We start from the raw sequence: 24,852 nt of genomic DNA on the forward strand, positions 1-24,852 counted from the left end.
CAATAATTAATATGTTCCCTATTAAAAATATTTCTTAAATATATGAAATTAAGAAAAAAGTCAATAATGATATTGCAATAAGAAATTCATAATGTGTGATTTCAACATTTCGTATTAAGAAATATTTATAGAAAATAATAATAATCAGTTTGAATATTGATAAATCTAGAATTTTGTTTGAAAAATTCATATGGTGCATTATTCTATCCATAACGGAAAGTACCGCGACCAGTATTTCATACAGACCGCATACTAAAAATTCTGGCGTAGCGTTATAGAAGAAAAATAATATCGTTCGCCCCAAGTCGAACATATACGTAATTGGTTTTGAAGTCGCGTAACTTTTAAGAGCAGAGCTGAAAGTTATACATATATCTTTTCTAGCTTTTTTTGGAAACAAGACAACTATATAGGTTTTGTACAATATATCGCCTAACAGGTCGGGATTTTCTATGGACGTCGTATATCCGGCGGATCACGGAAATTAAAATAACCTTTAAACCACACTATATATTTTTCCTAAAGGAAAAGTATTTAACAAATTTTATGCAAATCTATCAATTTTTCAAGAAGTTTCTAAAAATTGACCGTTTTTTCTCAAAATGACCGCCATATTGGATCCGCCATTTTGAATTTTGAAAAACTGACTTCGGATTCGTAATCAACGACTCCAAATTACCCCAAATACTAAGTTTTACATAAATCCACTAATGTATATATACTATTGCTATGATCCCTATTTTATTTTGTGAAGGTGTGTTATTTATTTTTTTTTCTATAATTGTAGTGTTATTTTTTTCTCAGCGAAAATGCGTTTTTGAAATTTGGTAACATTTCTTACTAATGTTTATATTCAAGATACCTTGTAAACATATAAATTTCAATTTTATATATCTTCAGTGATTATACATCTGTATACGAGATTTACGATCATTTCCAACAGTGCACAAGAGAGTCATACTAACCAGAGGTAACTTCTCTCCTTATTGCGCCTCTATTTTGCAGTTTAACCAACCCAAATAGCATATATAGACAACACATTGCTACAATAATATTACCTCAATATTGCAGTGAACATATTCAGGCAATAATACAATATATTAAATATGTTCACATTGAATTAATTGCAGTTGACTTTAAGCAATATTGCTTGGTAAAATTTAAATAATATTGCTTGATAATCTAGAAGCATAATGTTACTCGGCAATATTAACCCTAAAAGCATACACACTGGTTATAAATCGACCATGTGTTATATTTAAAAATGCGTGACATTTTTAAACGCGTGCATTTAGGACTAAAGGAACAAGTTATTAGGCAACTTTAGAACGACTATTGTGACGATTCTTTGTGTCTACAGGCGCTTTATTAAGAGGAGCTATAAAATAAACAAAACTCGCTGGGGTACAAATCGCCCACTGTATATCGGACGTCAGAAAAATACCTTGTAACTTTTTTAAAAATGTATGTCGAATTATTAATGATAATTTTGTATTTTGTTTTAAGAAAAATTCTATCTGTACGTCCTGTAAATTGGATTATAATTCGTTGTATCATCTTCCATTGGACTGCCTTTGTTTTCATCTTTGCGTATATATTTAATTTCCCTGAGATAATGAATGCAATGTTAATTATCAATATTTTTCAATTAACTGTGCGTATAATTTCTTCTTTCGATAATTCACCATCAAAATTGTTTAAGCTTATACACAAAGATCAACTGGCATGGTCCTTTCTTTTGTGGAGCAAACGAGCATTGCCGTGCATAATTTGAAAATATGAATAATTCATCTCAAATAAAAACTAATATCTATTATCATAAGTTGTAGTTTGTTTATTAAACATCACATACAAGTAAATGGACTCTATTTTAATTATGTAAACGTATTATGATTAACTTCTAATATAAACCGTTTAAGTTTTCATTAGATCCAAAATAATCAATAGATTTTGATTTTACATAAGGAAAAATTTAATCAAGGTAAAACAATCATTAAACTACCTAAAATTTGTTTGCTCCCTTTTACCATGGCGCGTCATATGAATCTATAATAAATGATCATCATAATTTAAAAAATTTAATCTGCATATAACGATGTATATAATTTTGTATATATATATATACATTATATGATGCCCAATAAAATTTCGGTTTAAATGATGTAAAAAAAAGGACATTCAATAATAATAGGCTTGAAGAAAAAAGTCATGATTTGATGCTTTTAACTATATACCTAATACAAATCTGTCGCAGTGACAATGACTTGGAACGTCAAATTAGGTGACACAGGTCAACTGTATGGGCGTCCCCCAACCGTGACTTTGAAGCAAAGCCTATACAAATATACTATTGGTCTTTTTTCCTCTTCCCTTAGCAGTCGGTCTATTATACCTCTTGATCTCTATTATGCCTCTCCTTTCCTTCCTTGATCGTTTCAATACAATAGCGAATAACAGATTGAGGGTAGTAAAATTATAGCATGCCAGAGGTTCTCAATCTAATATGTTTATATATATAGTGTATAAAGAAACATCAGTTGTTCATTATGCATAATGACAAAAATACTGCAATTAATAATGTAAATGGATTTGAAAAAAAACATGAAAAAAATTAAATATTCCAACTATAGTTTCAAAAACACTAATTTAAAAGTATCAAATTGATATATTTTGGATCAATTTTATATTTTCAGTATCAATTTAATACTTTTAAATTAGTGTTTCTATGGATAGATAAATGAATGTTTAGTAAGATATTAAATTAAATATTAAATAAATTATTACTTAAATATTTAAATTGAGACTCCGGATCTTAAAAGAAGGCACGCTTGAATAATGCTACTACTTTATTAATTACTGTAACTATTAATAAGTTAGTTAATTTAATTATTGTGTTTTTTATTTAATTACTTATAGGTCTTCTTTATATGAAGAGAAAATATTGTAATTCCAAAAATATTTAGTTTCTTAAATCAGAAATTGAAAAATCACATTTTCAGAAAATGTCGTTTTGTGTGAATGTTTGTGTGTGTACCCTTATAGCACCGGATATGATACTCAAAGATCCATTGTCGGGTTTTCGAATCTTTTATACTCTGGGAATTTTTAAAATAGGGTATATACATGAATGTAAATGTTATTTCTGGAAAAAGAATTTGAAAATTGAATTTAAAAGGTTAAAAAATTATAATTATTGTATTGAAATGAATTATGTTTAAAAAAACCTAATATGAATAAATTATTTTGATCGCAATAATAATAAAATGAGAAAATATTGCGTGAATTTTGTTCGTACAATGCAAATTAAATCCTAGGAGAACTTTTATTATATTGACGTTTCAGTATAAGTTGAGTACCTAACTGAGAGAAATTCTTGAAGACATGTTATAGAGATATATACTAAGTTCCGAATGTATCTGAATAAGCTTTAGGACGTCCGTAGGATATTGTGAAATATCCGTTTCTGTAAGGTCAGAAGCACAATCAATTTTTTTGTATAGATTTGATACAATCGCTCAATTTCAAAGTTGAAAACATTTTTACATTATATCTAGAATGTAAAGAAACATTTTTTAACACATTTTATAACAGAAATAGCTTTATAAATACATTGCTATTGTGTTTATATAATCATACTTAAAATTGATTTATAATCTTCATAAGGTATATACTTTGTAAAGATTAAAGCAGTTAAGTATATGGTTATGCATATCATATATATCCATAAAAAAACGTGCGGTATATATATAAATAACTTAAACAAAATTAATCATCATTGGTGATCATCAGGGCGATTATAACATTTTTACTAGAGCCACCTGCGTCGTTTCCCCTTCTATAATGTGCACTCAATGCTTCTCAAGCGAAGCAATAGACAAATACGATGTCCCTTACTTTACGATTTTATGTTCCTTTATTTTCGATATCCTGCATTCGTCAAGGTATGAACTGTTATAAAACTACTATTATCGATATTATTATATAATTTTCTTCATCTATCCATCCAGGCTTAGGACTGGCAGCTTATCACAATGTATAAGTAATTGAAAGTGATAATTGCAGTTGAAAATAAAACTATATTATTCGACTTATCATTTACCATAAAGAAATTTTCATTTTTATTTGTTTTTATATCCAAAGTCGACAGCTTTTCGCTTTAAACTATTGCTTAATTTTTGTCGATTTATTATTTTCTCACTGTCCGGTTCGTGATTGTGATTTAAATTACTTTCAACTATATCATATTTTTCATTAATTTTAACGAATGCCTTGCACATTTTTTTGGAGCAGAAATAAATTAAGAAAAGGCCTTTAAGTGGGAACCTTTTAATTTGTTTGCTTCTATACAATGTAATTTAATACTCTCTAAATTTGAATTAGCGAAAATTTCACTGTTTGAATCAGCGAATAAAGTTTTCACTGCAAATCAGCGGTTACAGCTAATAAAATAGCGAAACACGAATCGGCGAACGTCGGTCATTTTCGTCGGAAGATAAATTTATTTTAAAATGGAGTATTCCGGTGATTGAAATAGTTGTTAGTCGCTGATTCGCAGCTGCATACTTATAGCTTTTTCAATCAGCGACTATTCGCTGCCAATCAGCGGATTTTAGCTGATTCAAATTTAGAGAGTATAGTATCTAGAAATATAGTTCGCGTTAACCGAGCTAAAAAGGGAGTATAGGTCTTAAATATTAAATTTTTAGTTTTCACAAAAGTAGTTTCTTAATAATATTTCAAAAACGTTGATATATTTTTTTTACTTTTTTAAAAATTTGTCGTTTTTCATATTGAAAATAAATAAATACTGTAAATAAAACAACAGTTGATACAAAACATAATAAAAAATTTTTAAATACTATAAGGGGCCATTTAGTCTTTTCATTGACAGATTATTTCAAGTGTACGGAGGTGTTGGTTCGTATAGGTGAGAGTGTAAAAGTCAGTTTAACTGTGATACTCATACCGCCGCTTACCCGACCATGAAAACTTATGAATGGGTCTATATAACGCATGGATGCGTTCACGCTCTTGATGACTGATTGGCTAGGAAAGAACGACACTGACTTTAAGCTTATTTGTCAGACCTTTTAAAAGCATCTCGGTCTAAAGATCAGAGCAAAAGCAGCAGCTGTCCCCTTTATTAAGGTATTTGGTGCCTTTCAAACTCACAAAAAAAAATAGGATAGATATATTTCTATAGTATTAATGTTTAATTTGGGGATTAGATTGTTATAATAGAATACACTTAATGTAGAATATTAAACTCTGAGCATTTAACAGTTTTTTAAGTATATACATATTTAAATGTATTTTTATTCTATATACTGTATTATATAAAACAAACAAAAGAAATCTATTAATTTAGTTAAATAAAATCAAAAATAATTTAATATTAAAAAATGTTTCCTATAGTCAACTCGGGTTATTAAATACTTATAGAAATTAATATTTAAAAATTTATTTTAAAAGAAAGGCCATTTGCAATTGCAAAATTAGTAAAGTCTACTGAGCATGAGGTTGTGAATTTCAGGTTGTGTTGTTACGTTCGTAGAAAAAATTTGCGTTGCATAAGAAGAATGTTTAAATTTCTTCATAATGTTTTTTCTGTATTCATAATGATAAAATAAAAAATCATACCGTGGACACGCTTCTCCTATACCCGATCTCCATTTCGGAGCGGCACTCGAACAGTGTTTTCCAAAATTGATCCAAAAAAAATCTGTTTTAACCCCCATGATGTTCCCATTGCCCTTCTGCAGACCCAAAAGGTAGTTAAAATTAATTGATTTCAAGGAAATAAAATCGATGAATAAAAGAAAATAATTGAAATTTAGGATTTTAATTTTTATATAAGACATGAGGAGTACAGAGTAAGATTGACATTAATTTCTATGAATTTGAACTTTTATTGATCGTCAAAATAAATTTTAAATTGAATTATGTAATTTAGTCATTCAAATAATAAATCAGTTAATTATTACTCTCAGCAATTAACTACGTGTTGATTTTTTTTTTCTTTTTTTATAAAATGTATGTAAAAGATAATTTAAAACTAGATAAAAACGTAAAAACATAAGTGGAAATAGAAACATTTAAATCACTATTTTCTAATTTACATGCCCATTCCTCCCATACCACCCATACCACCCATACCTCCCATTCCTCCCATACCACCCATTGCATGTTCTGGTTCAGGTTTCGGCATTTCTGCAACTACTGCTTCTGCTGTTGTAAGCAATGATGCAACACCAGCTGCATCAATAAGTGCTGTTCTCACAACTTTAGTTGGATCGATAATTCCTTTTTCAATCATATCAACATACTCATTGTTTAAAGCATCATAACCAAGTTTACCTTCTGAAACTTTAGCAACAACAACGCCAGCGTCAACTCCTGCATTTTGTGCTATTTGTAAGCATGGCATTCTCAATGCTTTAGCTACAATTTCAATTCCATTTTGTTGATCTTTGTTTTCTCCTACTAGCTTTTCTAAAGCAGGAATACACCTAAGAAGTGCAGTTCCGCCTATAATAACAAAATATAATTAATCAACAATGTGTGTAAAATTCACGTTTTTACTTTAAAAATCAGACAAGTGCGAGTTCGCCTTGAAATCGAGGGTTTCGTACACGAATCAAACTTGTTTGGTATAAAAGAAAATGTTTAAAAAATATTAATTTTGTATGTCAAATAATGTAAGTGGTACGAAGAGGAATAATTTCCTAAACTTTGTTTACAAAATTGTTCCTTTTTGTATCGTTAATATTATTTGACATACAAAAATTATATTTTTTTAAACATTTGCTTTTATACCAAATAAGATCGCTTCGTCTAGGGAACCCTCGATTTCAGTGCGAACTCGCACTTGTCTGATTTTATTTTATGAGGGGATTAAACGCTTTCTTTCGAAATTTTTTATTTTTCCTTGACAACGTTATGATAATCAATTCCAATCAGGTTCGCTATAATTTTCCTGTAATCTACACGCGAAAATACATATGCATTTATGTTTACCTCCAGGTACAATGCCTTCTTCAACAGCTGCTCGTGTTGCATTTAGAGCATCGTGAACTCGATCTTTCTTTTCATTAACTTCTACTTCACTACTGCCACCAACTCTAAGAACAGCTACACCAGAGGCCAATCTTGCTAAACGTTCTTGTAATTTTTCTTTCTCATAATCAGATGTAGTTTCTGTAATTTGGTCTCGAAGTTGGTCTGCTCTTTTGTCAATGTCAGCTTTTTCACCTTTTCCTTTCAAAATTAGTGTATCATCTTTTGTAATGACAACTTCACCTACTTGTCCCAAATCGCTCAACTGAAAATTGTCAATTAAATATACAATTAATTAATATAACAATAAAAAATCTAATTAAGAGACTAAAAATAATCTTTCACCTGTACATCTTCCAATTTAATTAAATTAGCTTCATCTCCGAAAACAATTCCACCAGTTGAAATTGCCATGTCTTGAAGAGTTGCTTTTCTATTATCACCGAATCCTGGTGCTTTTACAGCGGCAACTTGCAAACCAATTTTCAATCGATTAACAACTAACGTTGAAAGTGCTTCACCGTCCACATCTTCAGCAATAATGACAAGTGGTTTTCTTTGTGAGTTAGCTAATTCTAAAGCTGGAATTATACTTTGTACGGTTGAAATTTTTTTCTCACTGAAAAGAACAAGTGCATCTTGAAATTCAACTTTTGCACCTTTTGTTGAATTCATAAAATATGGCGATATATAACCACGATCAAATTTCATTCCTTCAATCACTTCTAATTCGTCATTTAATGTTTTTCCATCTTTTACAGTTATAACTCCTTCTTTGCCAACTCTTTTCATAGCATCAGAAATTAAATTTCCAATAGCTGTATCACCATTTGCAGAAATTGTTGCGACTTGCGCAATTTCAGCTGGAGTTGTGACTGGTTTACTTAATCCTTTTAATTCGTCTTTTACTTTTTCTACCGCAAGCATTACACCTGTAAATCAAATATTTGTAAATATCCAGCCTTTGTGGGAAAATTGCAAAATAGAAACAAAATTTTAATACTTACCACGACGAATTTCAACTGGGTTTGCTCCTTTACTGATTTTATCAAAGCCTTCTTTTGCAATTGCTCTTGCTAATACTGTGGCCGTTGTTGTTCCGTCTCCGGCTTCTTCATTTGTATTATTAGCAACATCTTGAACTAGTTTCGCTCCAATATTTTGAAATTTGTCTTTTAATTCAACTCCTTTAGCAACGGTAACACCATCTTTGGTAATTTTTGGGCTACCCCAACTTTGTTCGAGAATGACATTACGTCCTTTTGGACCCATTGTCACTGCAACTGCATCTGCTAAAATATCAACGCCTTGCAACATAAGAGCTCTAACTTCAGCACCAAAGCGAACATCTTTGGCGTATGTTCTGTGTGTTAGGATTCGGTTAAAGTTATTGCTTCGAATTAATTTTGAGAATCTGTACATCTGTAAATTAAAAGAAAATACATTTTAAAAGTATAATAAGGATAGAAAAAAACATTGCAGGTGAATAACACAGGTCTATAAAATAAGAATTCTTTTTTAGATGTTGGAGTGATTTCCAATGTATTTTTGTGTCCTGAACACGATCCCGGATTCCAAAATTAGGTATCACGTCAGGATTTTGAGTAAAGTGGGGGTAAAGTCTCCAAAAACCGTGTTTTTGAGGGTTTTCAGCTGAAAATTTTAAACAAGTGAACCGTTTTCTAAATATTGTAATTTGTTAAAAATAAGTGAAAATTAGGTTTTAAACAAATAACCATATTTAAAAAACGGTGCAGTTGTTTAAAAATCTTAACGGTAAAAATTTTAGGAATTATTTTAGGAAAAAATGAGTCATTATAAAAAATTATTTTTTAATTCATTATACAGTAGGAATGTTTTTTAAGAAGACATCCCTCCCTTTCTAATTTTAATAACTATATGCATATTATTACATAATAATTACATAATGTAACTATTACATAATTATTATGTAATAATAATTACATAATAATTATTATTAAAATTAGAAGGGAGGGATGTCTCCATAAAAAGCATACCTACTCATCATGTATTAAAAAGTAACTTTTTTTTTAATTAATTAACATTTATAAGATTTAAAAAAATAATTTATAATTATAATTATTCTTGAAGAAAACAAATTTTTTTTTTCGCATGGATGTTTTTTGGATGTTCATCTTTTTATATTATTTTATTGACGATTGTGAAAATGACTGATTGCTAATTTTAGTTTCATCGTTTTATTTTGTAAATTGTTTTTATGATTATTTTATTTATTTTTCTTATTTTCATGTTTATATCTCTAATTTATTTTTATTTTTTGTATTCATACTTTTTATTTATTATTTTGTATATTTTTTTGTTTTTATTTTTGTAAACTTAAAAATTTTGAGGTCATAACATATGAATCTGAAAAAAAGCAGAAGAATACATTTTTTTAATGAATTTTAGTGAAAAATAGAGAAATTCTTTTATAATTCAAACATAAAATTAAGTTAGGTTAATGTGACCTGCAAATGTTTAATAATCTATTACATTTATAACGATATAGATAATGAATCGTAAAATGTATTGAATTTTATTGCAGTTTAGGTGGGACAATACTCGAAAATCTGTAAAAAATTGTTTTAAGTTATTTAAAAAAATAGGCAAAGAGTTTTTTGCTTTCGTTTTACAAATTTTTTAATATATAATGAATGGCCATGTGCTCAAAATTGAACTTTACACTAAGATGACGAAAGAAATGGCAATTTGAAATAATGTGAAAAAAATTATTTTTGAACTACACATTTTATTAAAGAGTAATAATTTTCTAACGATTTATTCATTGTAAATCAAAAAAAATAATAATAATTAAAGATAAAGATGCTTTTTCATTAAAAAAAATGTTTCATGTAAAAATAAGTTTTAATATATAAATGAGTGTTATAAATACAAATATCTATATAATTATTCCAAAAATTATGATTTTTACCTTGTTTTGCAGTTAATATTAACTGATTTTTCTTATAAAATAAGCACGCCTTCCAATAATACCTCGTGGTCTATTTCGTTTTCCCGAAAGATCTATGGCACTAGTAAAAGTTCATTCACAACATGTGAGAAGAAAGAAAAGAAAATTATGGTCTATTTACAATATGGCCAAAGAAATCGTAAGGCTGCAATCACACCTTTCTTGAAGAATTCACATCCCATGACAGTGTGAACGCCGGCGTGAAAGCGGAAACCATGAGAACGAAAGAGATGAACATATCTCACTATCTCTTTCGCTCTCCTGGTTTCCGCTTTTACGTCGGCGCTTCACACTGTCATGTGACGGCGCATTTAGGGTGAAATCACACAGAGACGTAAAGTGGAAAGCTTAAAGCAGAAAATTATGAGTGATTATATTATATATCTGTCCTTTTCTATCACATGCTTGCGGTCTTGTTCATTTGATTCTGCTTAGGTTACGGTCGCACATTTCTTGGAAAATATATTTCATCTTTCTCTATTAAATAATTTAGGCAGAATTTTGACTTACTTTACAATTTTACTTTTGTTTCCAAGTAAAATTGTAAAGTAAGATAGACTTATGTAAAATTATGTAACAGAGAAAGAGTATATTTTTCAAGAAAGGTGTGACTGCACCCTTAGGCCAGACTTAAACGAAACTATTGTGCATTGGCCCTTACAAAATGTGACGCTTCTCCATGTAACCTCACCCTAATGTTGTGCGCAAGTGTGCATCATTTGTGTATGAAGCTTAATGTATATGGAGTCAATCTCTATAAGCGGTGAAAAGTGTATTATTAAGAGTTAATAACTTATAGAATATAACTATTTTTACTCATTGTAAAAACTTGTGGAATATTGTAAACAATAGAATTTTTAAATATCCGTTATCTGCACAATTTTCAATTGAGTTATTTTTCACTTTGACAAGATCTCGAGCGAGATTAATACACTGAATTTATGGCGATGACTACACAGGTAAAGGGAAGCGGTTGGCCTCGAAGGGCAAGCAATAGTTCTTTCGATGGAAAAGAGTGGAAACCTAATCCATTGGTTACCATTAACAGAACAATAAATTTGTAAGTTCACCTATTTCATTATATTTATTTATTTATATCGAATACTGAATGCACAATTTCACTTTCATTTTTTCTTGTTGACGAATCTATAATTTACGGAAATTCAGCTTTTCATGTTTGTCGCATAATATTTTATTCTAGATATCCTTTGACAAATTACACATTTGGAACAAAGGAGCCTCTTTTTGAAAAAGATCCATCAGTCCCAGCAAGATTTCAACGAATGAGAGATGAATTCGATAAAATTGGAATGCGTCGCAGCGTGGAAGGAGTTTTATTAGTACATGAACACGGATTGCCCCACGTTTTACTTCTTCAGCTAGGAACTACGTTCTTTAAATTGTAAGTGCTTTATTTTTTAGTAGACGTATACAAGTCAAATTTAGAAAAATAATTTTAATAATTGCATTTTTTGTAGACCTGGAGGAGAATTGAATGCAGGAGAAGATGAAGTTGAGGGTTTAAAACGACTTCTTACAGAGGTAACAATTATTACTAATTATAATAAATATCGGTATTGAAAAATTTAATTTTTGACAATTTTATTTAATATTTTTTCTCATTGCAGAACAATTACACTATCGTCGGAAATTGTGCGACCTCTGCTTTTTCGATGACTATAAAGTGATTTAAATCTACAAAAATATTAAAACTAAAATTTTTTCCTTCTTATTTTATAAAAGCTAATAAAATTCTGAAAAAATAACACCTTGACAAAGAGAATATGTTAATTTTTCAATTAGATATCAAAGAAAAACTCAATTTTCAATGTTTTTATTTTTTTTTTATTTCTGTGGCAAAAATTAATATTTTCAAACGTTCTTAGGTTCATTGGAATGATATTTTGTTATACAATTCAAATTATTTAAAATAATTCATGTCCACATTCTTCCCTAGCGTATGCAAACCGTGAAAGTTGGCTCCAAAAAGACAAAAAAATATGATTAATATTTAAATGACAAAAAAGATGAGTAAATCTTAAATTTACTGATATAAGTCAGAGAAGTTTAAGTTGATCTATTTACTTGATTTAGCTTTTATAAAATAAAAAGGAAAAAATTTTAGTTTTAATAGTTTTGAAGATTCAGTTTGTTTTATAGTCATCGAAAAACCAGAAGTCGCACAATTTTCGACGGTAGTGTACGTTGTTAAGGAAAAAATAAATAATATTAGAGTTCAACAAATCGGAAGTTTTATTTAATATTTTTTCTCATTGCAGAATAATTATTTATTTATGTACACAACTTCCCAGAGTCCAATATGGACTATAAATGAGTAACGAAATATAATAGAAGTCTGGTAAAGACTGATGTCGGTTTTTTAAATTATTATAATTTTTTACGTCTTGTGCTTTTGTAGATTCTAGGACGACAGGATGGTGTAAAACAAGAGTGGCTTATTGAGGATACAATAGGAAATTGGTGGAGACCCAATTTTGAACCTCCACAATATCCTTATGTACCACCGCACATTACTAAACCAAAAGAACACAAAAGACTATTTTTAGTCCAATTGCAAGAAAAAGGTAAGTGTGTGTTAAAGACTAGAATTTTTTTAATAAAATTAGAGAATAAAATTAAAAAATCAAGGAACTAATTAAAATTTGATTTTATAAATTATCAATATTTTTTACAGCTCTTGTAGCAGTACCAAAAAATTATAAACTTGTAGCGGCGCCATTATTTGAGTTGTATGATAATTCACAAGGATACGGACCAATAATTTCTTCACTTCCACAAGCACTGTGCAGGTTAGTAGAAACTTTCAAAAACATTAGTTAAAACTACAAAAATCTAAAAAAATTCAGGAAATTTATCTTCAAAGAAACAAAAAAATAAATATGAAAATTTTACTACTTTAAATAATCAAAATTTAAAAAAAAAACTAAACAAGTTATTTAAATTTAAAAATTATTAGGACTAAAGATAATAATATTATCACAGATTGGTACTGAAATGATATTTATTCAGAGAGACTTTTGAATTCTTACTCAAACTATCCAGTCCTGTCCAAAATTGCAATAATTCCCTTCAATATTTAACAAAATTTATTTTCTTTTAGATTCAACTTCATCTATATGTGAAAAGAAGAAAAGGGATTATGAACTATACTTATTTTATGAAAAGATACTATTACTTATAGTATCTCGTATTGAATTCACTGTGACAGAATTGAATGATACATTCAATATTTTTTATGATAAATAATAGCGTGAAATTTCTTTCTTTAAAGTTTTTTTTCGTTTCATGTATACCCTAACTGATCATATTATTAGAAATTATCTGGAAGCAATTATTTAATTTGATTATTGAAATTGGATATAATATTTCGACAAGATACTAGAGAAGTTCAATTTTTATAAAATGTATCATATCAATTTGAAATTGTAGTACATTATATATAAAAACCAGATTAAGTCGAGTCAGATTTATCTGAATTCTAATTAATTTTTGTACATTAATATAATTAAAAGTCAATATAATTTAATGAAAATCTAAATCATATTTATGGAATTCTATATTAATTTCATAGAAATTATACATAATGGCCACAAACTTGTTTCTTTTTTCGCAGTGTATTTTCTTAACATTCAAGACTGACATTTCCTTTAAATTTAATATTTTTAATTGCAAATTTTTTTGTATGCAAAAACATAAAATAAAAACGGTCCGTTTAAGGACATTCTGCCCTTATTATCTGTGTAAAAAAGTAATGTTTATTTAATAGAAATAATAATAAATAGTGAGATAAATATAAGTTAATAATGTACATAATGAAAGTATAGTATCGATTCATGGAAGGCAGGTAAAAACAAACTACTTTTATAAATTTAAAATTTTATTGCCTAATTTTTAATTTTATGTGACTTAATTTTGTTATAACTGTTAATAATTTTTAGTTTTATCATAAGAAAATTTTCTGCAATTTTTTTTTTCTTTCAGTTTTGCAAATCTATTGTAGAAATTTTTTTGTAATTCCTACAAACTTCTTTAAGAAATGATGTATTATTTGGTTCTATTTTTATGTATTTGTTGTACTTGAAAGTGTACAAATTGTTTTTAATTACTGTGGTTTAATATTGCTGTCGTATGACATTTCGTGCCATTTTTTTAAATACTTATTGTATATCTCTTTTTTAATTTTTATTTAATGTCTTTGACTTTTTTCTCACTTAAAAATTAAGCATTCAATATTTTATGAATATAAAATGCTATTTTTTAAAAAAAATTGTTCTATTGGAGGATAAGAAATGCATTTAATTTAAAATGTAATTATGTATACATTTTCAATGTATTGCTTTCTCATAGAGAAAGTGTATATGTATGTAAATTTTATGTAAAAATAATTTTTGGATTTTGTATAATGTTATAATTAGATAAATATTTTATGCCAAATAAGCCAAAAGAAAATCGTTCTAAATTTTTCTTTTGAACTATATTTCAAAATTATGAATGCTTTTATTTTGATTATTTGGCCTTAAATATTTATATAATTATAATTTTAAATTTTGTAAATACTGTGATTTATTTATATATACATATAAAAGACTGTATAGAAATATTAAGAAGGTACTTATAGATAAAATAACAAATGTTTTGTGTTTTAGGTACATGTTGTTATGGAAAACAATAAATTTAAAATACTGAATTCAATAAAGGTATCAGTGGCAATTACAATTTTTTTACAAAATGAATAAATTGCCATTGATTACAGAAGTCATGTTTCAAAATGTATAATGATTTTGAATGATCTGAAGATAAAAAAGAAAATAAATTATGTTTTCTAATCTAAATAAATTTTTTTGCTAATTTTTGTCAAAACGGCTTAATAGTCGATGTAACGAATAATTTTCTAATAAAAAATAATTTTTCATATGAGTGGATACCTAATCAACTGTCGAAAGTCAATAATTTGGTAATATAAATAATGTTAACATTATATAATTGACAATCAAGGTAAAGGCTCGATTAGTTTGAATAGATTTTGATTTGACTCGCGAAAAATGGAAAGTAGTGACCGTAAAGATCGTTTTAATTTTATTTTTGAAGAATTGGGTTCAAAAAAACGGTCGGATAATAGTGCTTTTATTTCAAATGAGGAGTATAAAAATTGTATTGAAAAAGGGGAAACTATTAAAATAAACAAAAAGTTCAAGTGATTATATGTTTTCTCTCAAAATCGGGAAAGTTCTAAACAACATTTAGAAAAACAAGCAGAAAAAATGCTCAAGTTTTCGGCACAAAGCTTAATGCCAGTAGACATTGGTTCTACTGTTAGAATCCCTATACATGACGTTGACAGAGCTAAAGGTGTGCCAAGGAATGTATTGGCAGTTGTCAAAAACAAAGATAATGATTATTATACTTTGGATATACGGAGAAAAATCTGTTACTATTAGCGCATGAGCAGTCCATTCGAAAATAGCCCAGACACAACCTTTGGTAAATTGCAAGAAATTCATGCTGATTTTTCATAGATTATCTCATTTCATTAGTTATTACTTCCCATTTTTATTTTATTACTTAATATAATTATATTATTTTCATAGGAAATTCTTATGACACACTTAATAAGCAATATGTACGAATTAAATTTCATCCATGCGACGAAAAACTTAAATGTTGAAAATATTTCGGATAAATTGATATCGCTCACAGAAACTGATACAAAAAACAGCGTTTCCGGTGCACAAGGGCAAATGGCATGCAGCAATTGTAAAACCGGATGTGCACAAAGTAAATGCAAGTGTTTAAGAAACAATAGAAAGTGTAACTCCAAATGCCATAGCAGCCTTTCTTGTAAATTTAAACTTGGCTCTACTTCTCCAGCTCAAAATGGATGCCTCTGAGGCAGCGCAAGTTTGGACGAGAAATAGACCAACTGTGTTACGACCTTAGTTTCTACTTTCTTGTTCTGGTCTCTAGTTTAGTTTAGGACGGATTTTGTAAACAATGTTTCTAACCTCATTAGTATAAATATTTGTCTATGTAGTTCTGATTGTTGAAAAAGCTAAAAGTAATTTAAGAAAAAGATATTTATTTCTCAAAGTGCCACTTGAATGGAGAACGTTCTACATTTGTTATTATAGGTTAGTATATACCCTAAGCAATCGCTGATTGCTGACATTCTGATAGAAACATTAGACATAATGATGGTACTAAAAGTATGCACGAAAACAATGTCTTTTATGAATTGTTTAATTTAATTTATTTACACTTGTCTACCTCTTTACATGAGTATACAAGCGGAAAATCGATATCGCAAGAGACTGAAACTAAATTTGAGATGAAATTACATTTATATTTACTTCATACAGAAACAATTAAATTAAAACAAAAAAACAATCGATAGAAGTGACTGTAACTCATTAATACTCTTTCATTTCACTATTATGTCGTTCACGCAGCAATTGACTAATTAATTTTACAAAAAATTTAACAATTTTTATTTCTGAGGAATTTAAAACCGAAATCCATCCTTCCACTAGATCAGAATTAGAACAAACATCAGGAAAGGCAGCCGCGCACAAATGATTACATGCCGGACAATTAGATAGAATGTAAAAATATTCTACTAACATATTTATTTAAAAGTCTTATTTGTGAAAAAATTCTTTTGGTTTGTAAAGGAAATCGTGAAATCAGGTAGGGTTGCGAGACCTAATTAATAGAAAGACAGGAGTAAATTAAAAGATTCTTAGACCTCGAAAATCACTCTAGATCCAGAGCCCTCCGAAAGTGCTCATATCTCTCAAGAAAAACGTCCTTATTTCGCCCCACGGATCCCAAAGATAAGAACGTCCAATCAACATTCAGACTGTTATTAGTGTTAGGTATTAGTGCAAATTTTCATCACTTCGAAATCCAGTTTTGAACTGTCATTCGAAATATATTAAGTCAAATTATATTGTAGACGAATTTTAATTGTACAAATTGTCATTTGCACAAATATTGACATAAGAGAATTATATTTTAATTGGATTAGGTATTATTAGTGAGAACTATAATTAATGCCATTATCTTACAATTAATTATTTCTGACAGAATTGTTATTATAAATAATTATTACTATCATCGATATATATGTGATAGAATGTCAATCATATAGCATCAAAATTTTATCATATAGTAAAGAATACTAACATAAATATTATCTTGAATAAATTTATGTAAATTTAAAAATTCCAGAAAATATATACGGTATGGCTTCCGCTTCAAGTACGAGTGCTCGCAGTTTATTCATTGAATCAAAGATGCGATTAGCAGATAGAGTGCAAGTTAATGTTAATAATATTGCATCATTAGCGAGACAAATACAAAGAGCATCTAGAAGTAGTGAAGTAAGTATATAGGCAAATCATTGGATTCAAAAATATTCTGACATTGTAAACATATTTATTTGTATTTACTATTTATATAATTTTTAGATTTTGATGCATTCAGTAAAAAGTTTTACTCAGCAAGAGCATGGCTTAGAGAATTCAACAAATAATTTAAAAAAGTTATCTCTTATTACGACTCACTTTGAATACCAATTGGATGCTATTGATCGAAGCTGTGCGAAACTGGAAGAAGTTACTGAACAAGTGAGAGCGATGCAACGTTGATCTAACTTTGTTTTTTATTTATTTATTTTCTTTGTTAATTTAGTTGCATTTTATTAAGTTTAAGAACAAAAATTTGTAAAGTTTTTATAATTTCTTAAGTACTTTAGTTCAGCGCTCTGTTGTTAGTTTTCATGAACAGATATTTATTATTTTTATTAAACTATTTGTATATACAAATTTTCATAATAAACTTCAGTTAAGTTACAATTCCTGAAAGAACTTTCTTCTCCCTAAACTGATTTTTTGCCGTCAAGACGCACGTTCGATGAAAAAATCATTCACAGATCAACATCAACCATTGTAAAGAATGTTGACTATCGATAAATTTATATTTTATATTATAATTGTATGAGTGTTCGGTATTGCACATCGTTTGGATAGAGAATTCGACGACGTATACTGAAAGTCTAAAAAAAACCTACCAATTGAAACTAAATTGCAGTAGACTAAGAATAATCAATTTTATTCCATTTTTTTGAATAGAATGTTTTCCTGGAAAATGAAAAAATTCATAAAAAATTAAATAAAATTAATCAGCATGTCTCTAATATTTTTTTACCTTAAAACAACACCTAATACCTTCAAAAAAACCTAGCAATTGAACCTAAATTGCAGTAGACTAAGAATAATCAATTTTATTCCATTTTTTCGAATAGAATGTTTTCCTGGAAAATGAAAAAATTCATAAAAAATCAAATAAAATTAATCAGCATGTCTCTATTATTTTTTTACCTTAAAACAACACCTAATACCTTCAAAAAAACCTAGCAATTGAACCTAAATTGCAGTAGACTAAGAATAATCAATTTTATTCCATTTTTTTGAATAGAATGTTTTCCTGGAAAATGAAAAAATCCCTTACAAATTCAAATAAAATTAATCAGCATGTCTCTATTGTTTTTTTCACCTTAAAACAACACCTAATACCTTCAAAAAAACCTAGCAATTGAACCTAAATTGCAGTAGACTAAGAATAATCAATTTTATTCCATTTTTTTGAATAGAATGTTTTCCTGGAAAATGAAAAAATCCCTTACAAATTCAAATAAAATTAATCAGCATGTCTCTATTATTTTTTTCGACAAGGCTCGGTTTTTTTTACGTGGGTTATTTCCATTTTACGCCTCCCCTTTTCTTGTTAAAATACTAAAGGTACTGTTAAAAATCAAGTTTCTTTAAAATAATTAAATTTTGTTAAAAGTCAATTGGCGCCGGGCAAAATAACATCTTTTATAAATTTAATTATTGATTTTATTAATCCTTGAACCTGTACTGGAATTAACCCGATCACGTGCGGTGCGGTAATTTTCTTATGTTAAAGTTTATATTTTAAATTGAGAATATTTTATGGACGGAATAACATTTTTTAATATTTTTCGTTATTTAAAATACGTAATTGAAACAAAAGCTAATAAATAGTAATTTGTATAAGGGACATTGTATTTCAAACCGTATTGCACTAGCAAAAGACGATTTTGTTAATTTAATTTATCATTTAAAGAGCAAATTAATTTACGTGGTAAAGACTAATATAATATTATAGTATAATAATCTTTGTATTCATTCCGTCAGTCATTCACATTTTCTTAGTACTTGAATTTTCTCATTATTATTAGATTATATATACATATTATATCTTTACTTTGATAATTAGGGTTCTCGAAGGTTTCTACCTGAAATTTTTGTTGTCAAAACAGCTTTTGGTTGAGGGTTCATAAGATGGTCGATGACCTTTTAAATACTGTAATGAAAGGGGTCGCTGAAACCGTATATGACCATGAAAATTTTTTTTGACGACCCATTTTCCCGCAACCACCCCCTTGCACCTACTCACGGGGGTTGGAGTTTCAAAAAAAAAAGTCGAGTAGTGTGTCAATTCCAATGTTTTTTGGGTCGCTTAATCCGAAAAATACCACTAAAAACAAATCCTTAACCCCCTACAACCCCTGGGAGGGGGTTGGAATTTCATTGTTCACGAAAAGTCGAGTACGGTGTTTAATCCTATGTTTTTTGGGCCGCTTAATCCGAAAAATACCACTAAAAACAAAAAAATCGAGTAGTGTGTCAATTCCAATGTTTTTTGGGTCGCTTAATCCAAAAAATACCACTAAAAACAAATCCTTAACCCCCTACAACCCCCTGAGAAGGGGTTGGAATTTCAATTTTTACAAAAAGTCGAGTACGGTATCTATTCCTATGTTTTTTTGGTCGCTGAAATCAAAAAACACCAACAAAAACACATTCTTTACCCTTTTAACCCCCTACAACCCCTGGAGGGGGTTGGAATTTCATTGTTCACGAAAAGTCGAGTACGGTGTTTAATCCTATGTTTTTTGGGTCGCTTAATCCGAAAAATACCACTAAAAACAAAAAAATCGAGTAGTGTGTCAATTCCAATGTTTTTTGGGTCGCTTAATCCGAAAAATACCACTAAAAACAAATCCTTAACCCCCTACAACCCCTGGGAGGGGGTTGGAATTTCATTGTTCACGAAAAGTCGAGTACGGTGTTTAATCCTATGTTTTTTGGGCCGCTTAATCCGAAAAATACCACTAAAAACAAAAAAATCGAGTAGTGTGTCAATTCCAATGTTTTTTGGGTCGCTTAATCCGAAAAATACCACTAAAAACAAATCCTTAACCCCCTACAACCCCTGGGAGGGGGTTGGAATTTCATTGTTCACGAAAAGTCGAGTACGGTGTTTAATCCTATGTTTTTTGGGCCGCTTAATCCGAAAAATACCACTAAAAACAAAAAAATCGAGTAGTGTGTCAATTCCAATGTTTTTTGGGTCGCTTAATCCGAAAAATACCACTAAAAACAAATCCTTAACCCCCTACAACCCCCTGAGAAGGGGTTGGAATTTCAATTTTTACAAAAAGTCGAGTACGGTATCTATTCCTATGTTTTTTTGGTCGCTGAAATCAAAAAACACCAACAAAAACACATTCTTTACCCTTTTAACCCCCTACAACCCCTGGAGGGGGTTGGAATTTCATTGTTCACGAAAAGTCGAGTACGGTGTTTAATCCTATGTTTTTTGGGTCGCTTAATCCGAAAAATACCACTAAAAACAAAAAAATCGAGTAGTGTGTCAATTCCAATGTTTTTTGGGTCGCTTAATCCGAAAAATACCACTAAAAACAAATCCTTAACCCCCTACAACCCCTGGGAGGGGGTTGGAATTTCATTGTTCACGAAAAGTCGAGTACGGTGTTTAATCCTATGTTTTTTGGGCCGCTTAATCCGAAAAATACCACTAAAAACAAAAAAATCGAGTAGTGTGTCAATTCCAATGTTTTTTGGGTCGCTTAATCCGAAAAATACCACTAAAAACAAATCCTTAACCCCCTACAACCCCCTGAGAAGGGGTTGGAATTTCAATTTTTACAAAAAGTCGAGTACGGTATCTATTCCTATGTTTTTTTGGTCGCTGAAATCAAAAAACACCAACAAAAACACATTCTTTACCCTTTTAACCCCCTACAACCCCTGGAGGGGGTTGGAATTTCATTGTTCACGAAAAGTCGAGTACGGTGTTTAATCCTATGTTTTTTGGGTCGCTTAATCCGAAAAATACCACTAAAAACAAAAAAATCGAGTAGTGTGTCAATTCCAATGTTTTTTGGGTCGCTTAATCCGAAAAATACCACTAAAAACAAATCCTTAACCCCCTACAACCCCTGGGAGGGGGTTGGAATTTCATTGTTCACGAAAAGTCGAGTACGGTGTTTAATCCTATGTTTTTTGGGCCGCTTAATCCGAAAAATACCACTAAAAACAAAAAAATCGAGTAGTGTGTCAATTCCAATGTTTTTTGGGTCGCTTAATCCGAAAAATACCACTAAAAACAAATCCTTAACCCCCTACAACCCCCTGAGAAGGGGTTGGAATTTCAATTTTTACAAAAAGTCGAGTACGGTATCTATTCCTATGTTTTTTTGGTCGCTGAAATCAAAAAACACCAACAAAAACACATTCTTTACCCTTTTAACCCCCTACAACCCCTGGAGGGGGTTGGAATTTCATTGTTCACGAAAAGTCGAGTACGGTGTTTAATCCTATGTTTTTTGGGTCGCTTAATCCGAAAAATACCACTAAAAACAAAAAAATCGAGTAGTGTGTCAATTCCAATGTTTTTTGGGTCGCTTAATCCGAAAAATACCACTAAAAACAAATCCTTAACCCCCTACAACCCCTGGGAGGGGGTTGGAATTTCATTGTTCACGAAAAGTCGAGTACGGTGTTTAATCCTATGTTTTTTGGGCCGCTTAATCCGAAAAATACCACTAAAAACAAAAAAATCGAGTAGTGTGTCAATTCCAATGTTTTTTGGGTCGCTTAATCCGAAAAATACCACTAAAAACAAATCCTTAACCCCCTACAACCCCCTGAGAAGGGGTTGGAATTTCAATTTTTACAAAAAGTCGAGTACGGTATCTATTCCTATGTTTTTTTGGTCGCTGAAATTAAAAAACACCAACAAAAACACATTCTTTACCCTTTTAACCCCCTACAACCCCTGGAGGGGGTTGGAATTTCATTTTTCACGAAAAGTCGAGTACGGTGTCTAATCTTATGTTTTTTGGGTCGCTGAAACCCTGGCGGATTCGATTTGCGTAATGTCTACTTAACTAAGCGGACTTTAGGTAGACATTAGGTAGACATGTAAAAAAACGTATAAAAAAGCTATTAATCGACTTATTATGATAAAAAAAAGTTGATAAAAGGGTAAATGAATGTTTATAGAGTAAATTCGTACAAAATTTGTAATTAATAAAGCAATAAATAATTAATAATGAATGGAAATGTGCGCGAGGTACCTGATCAGTTCAGCTGTACAATTATTTTCGTGCTATTTTCATGAAAAGAATATAAATTAACGGCAAAAACAATTGATATTTATAAAAAAGTGTAAAATTGATTTAATTTGAGTGTTTGCAATACGAATTATTAAATAACTAGCAACTTTGTCGTCCGCAAGCGGCCGACTACGTTGCTCGTGTGCATTAACCATATCTTTATTCACTTCTTTTTTTCAAAAAATTTAATATTAGAAATTTAAAAAAATTTCTTCATATTAAATCTACCACCCAAGGAGCACGGAATATTGCTTGAATGTCAAGGTGATATCAAGCGGGAATATTTTTGTGACATTCAGGCGATATCATAATGTCCGCTTCATGGGGACATTCTACGGTGATATTCTTGTGAAATTCGCGTGATATTTGTATGGTACTGAGGGAATATTCTCGTGAAATTCACGCAATATTAAGAAAATATTCCTGGGATATTAAGGGAATATCCCTGTGATATTGAGACAATATTCCTGTAATTTAGAAAATTCTAAAATGTTGTTTATTTTGAATATTTAATTAAACAAATAAATCAATGAAAAAAAATTGAAATTTTGTTAGAATTTTATAAATTATCTTATTAATATCACTGGAATATTCCCTCAATATCAGAGGAATAATTCACTCAATATCACACAAATTTCACGGGAATATTCCCTCAATATCATACGAATCACACGTGAATATCACCGAGGAATGTCCCCGTGAAGACATTATGATATCGCCTGAATGTCACAGGAATATTCCCACTTGATATCAATGTTACATTCAACCAATATTCCGTGCTACTTGGGCGCTTAACTTTACTTTTCCCTTATGACAGCAACTACTAAATAATCTATGTGACGGTCTCTCACACGGAAAATGTAACGCATAACAAAACTTACATTCTACATTCATCAAACATAAATAATTCTGTGGAACCTTACTTTCATTGAAAACTTTAAGACATTATTGCATCTCCTACACTTTTTTATTTCGGTTATCGTTTTCACATGCCAAATTCTTTTCTTGACGCACTTTCTTTTCATCTTCCGTTTCCGTAGAAAATTTGTTCTTCTTACATGACAAATTATTTTCTTGACGCACTTTCTTTTCATCTTGAGTTTCCATTGATATTTTTCTTTCCCTACATGCCAAATTTTTATCCTTGTGTATTTTCTTTTCATCTTTAGTTTCTATGGTTATTTTCTTTTTTTGCATGTCAAATTTTTTTTGCGCTCTTTCTTTTGTATTTCTGTTTCTGTTTCATTACGATTACGTTTTCTCAATCTACCATTCTCTTGTCTAATTATTTTCTGTTCATATGTAACTTCGCGCGTTGCCTTCCCTTTTCTTTAATTCCTAGAATTATCTTTTTATCAATTTCTTCACTCAGAAAATACTTCATTTCTGAATATTCAAGTGGTGAAATTTTGTTCATATTATTATTAGTTGTACGAATTATTTTCTCTTCACTAGTGTCATTTAGAGAATGTTTAATTTCTAAATATTGTGTTAATAGAACTCTGTTAATATTATTGCTGGGAAAAGTATTAAAACAGAACAAGGGTTCAAAATATTATTTTTAAGTTCCTGAGCTCGATTTATGAAAAGACGGTTCCAATCATTCTCTATTATCGAATTCCTATTGTGAGACGTTCTTATTGACGGAAAATGATTTAAGCGATTACACAGCCCCACAAAAAAAAAAAGTGTCATGTACTTTTGACCGGAATACCCTAACCCTATGTATTTTGACGCGCTGAACACGAATCCGAAGTCCGTTTTGCTCCATCACGTCAGGATTTTTTTCTAACCTCAAAAAACATGTCGGATTTTGTGAAGTAGGCGATTTTTTTAAAAATTGATGTATTAACTTCAAACTTGGTATCTGGGGGTTTTTTGTGTCGCTGATTACGAATCTGAAGTTAGATTTTCAAAATCCAAAATGGCGGATCCAATATGGCGGACGAATTTTGAAAAAATTTTAAGATTTAATTCAAACTTGGTATCTAGGGGTTTTTTGGGTCGCTGATTACGAATCTGATGTCAGATTTCCGAAATTCGACATGTCTGATTCAATATTAAGGAATTGTTTTTAAAAAATTGTCAGATTATTATGAAATTTGGTATCTACAGGTTTTCTAAGTTGCTGACAAGTAACACTAGGGAAGTGCCATACGACGATTTTTCTGAAACTTGGCAGTTTTGTAGTTTTTTAAAAACAATTTGACACGTATGTTTTGTTTTTCCGCAAAATATTCGTAATCAGCGACCCAAAAAACCCCCAGATACAGAT

The 24,852-nt window shown here is 29.7% G+C and overlaps 3 protein-coding genes across 3 annotated transcripts; 2 read left to right on the top strand and 1 right to left on the bottom strand.

Moving 5' to 3' along the window:
• Positions 1-5,826: 5,826 nt before the first annotated feature.
• LOC127291067 (heat shock protein 60A) lies at positions 5,827-10,177 on the bottom strand. The gene is made up of 5 exons (XM_051319981.1): positions 10,010-10,177; positions 8,064-8,478; positions 7,402-7,988; positions 7,018-7,321; positions 5,827-6,528 (listed from the first exon to the last, which is right to left on the bottom strand). The coding sequence occupies exons 2-5, from the start codon at positions 8,476-8,478 to the stop codon at positions 6,116-6,118; spliced, it is 1,719 nt and encodes a 572-aa protein (XP_051175938.1). The 5' UTR covers positions 10,010-10,177; the 3' UTR covers positions 5,827-6,115.
• A 592-nt stretch (positions 10,178-10,769) lies between these two features.
• Positions 10,770-16,197, top strand: LOC127291068 (cleavage and polyadenylation specificity factor subunit 5). Its single transcript, XM_051319982.1, has 6 exons — positions 10,770-11,108; positions 11,250-11,450; positions 11,527-11,590; positions 12,468-12,633; positions 12,744-12,858; positions 13,170-16,197. The coding sequence occupies exons 1-6, from the start codon at positions 10,990-10,992 to the stop codon at positions 13,189-13,191; spliced, it is 687 nt and encodes a 228-aa protein (XP_051175939.1). The 5' UTR covers positions 10,770-10,989; the 3' UTR covers positions 13,192-16,197.
• LOC127291069 (uncharacterized) lies at positions 16,047-17,922 on the top strand. The gene is made up of 3 exons (XM_051319983.1): positions 16,047-16,197; positions 17,297-17,448; positions 17,536-17,922. Exons 2-3 carry the CDS (start codon positions 17,311-17,313, stop codon positions 17,713-17,715), a joined length of 318 nt encoding a protein of 105 aa, XP_051175940.1. The 5' UTR covers positions 16,047-16,197; positions 17,297-17,310; the 3' UTR covers positions 17,716-17,922.
• Positions 17,923-24,852: the final 6,930 nt, after the last annotated feature.

Source organism: Leptopilina boulardi, unplaced genomic scaffold (genome assembly GCF_019393585.1).
Source record: "Leptopilina boulardi isolate dan_hultmark-lab unplaced genomic scaffold, ZJU_Lbou_2.1 LbouV2_123, whole genome shotgun sequence".
In the NCBI taxonomy this organism is placed as follows: Eukaryota; Metazoa; Arthropoda; class Insecta; order Hymenoptera; family Figitidae; genus Leptopilina; species Leptopilina boulardi.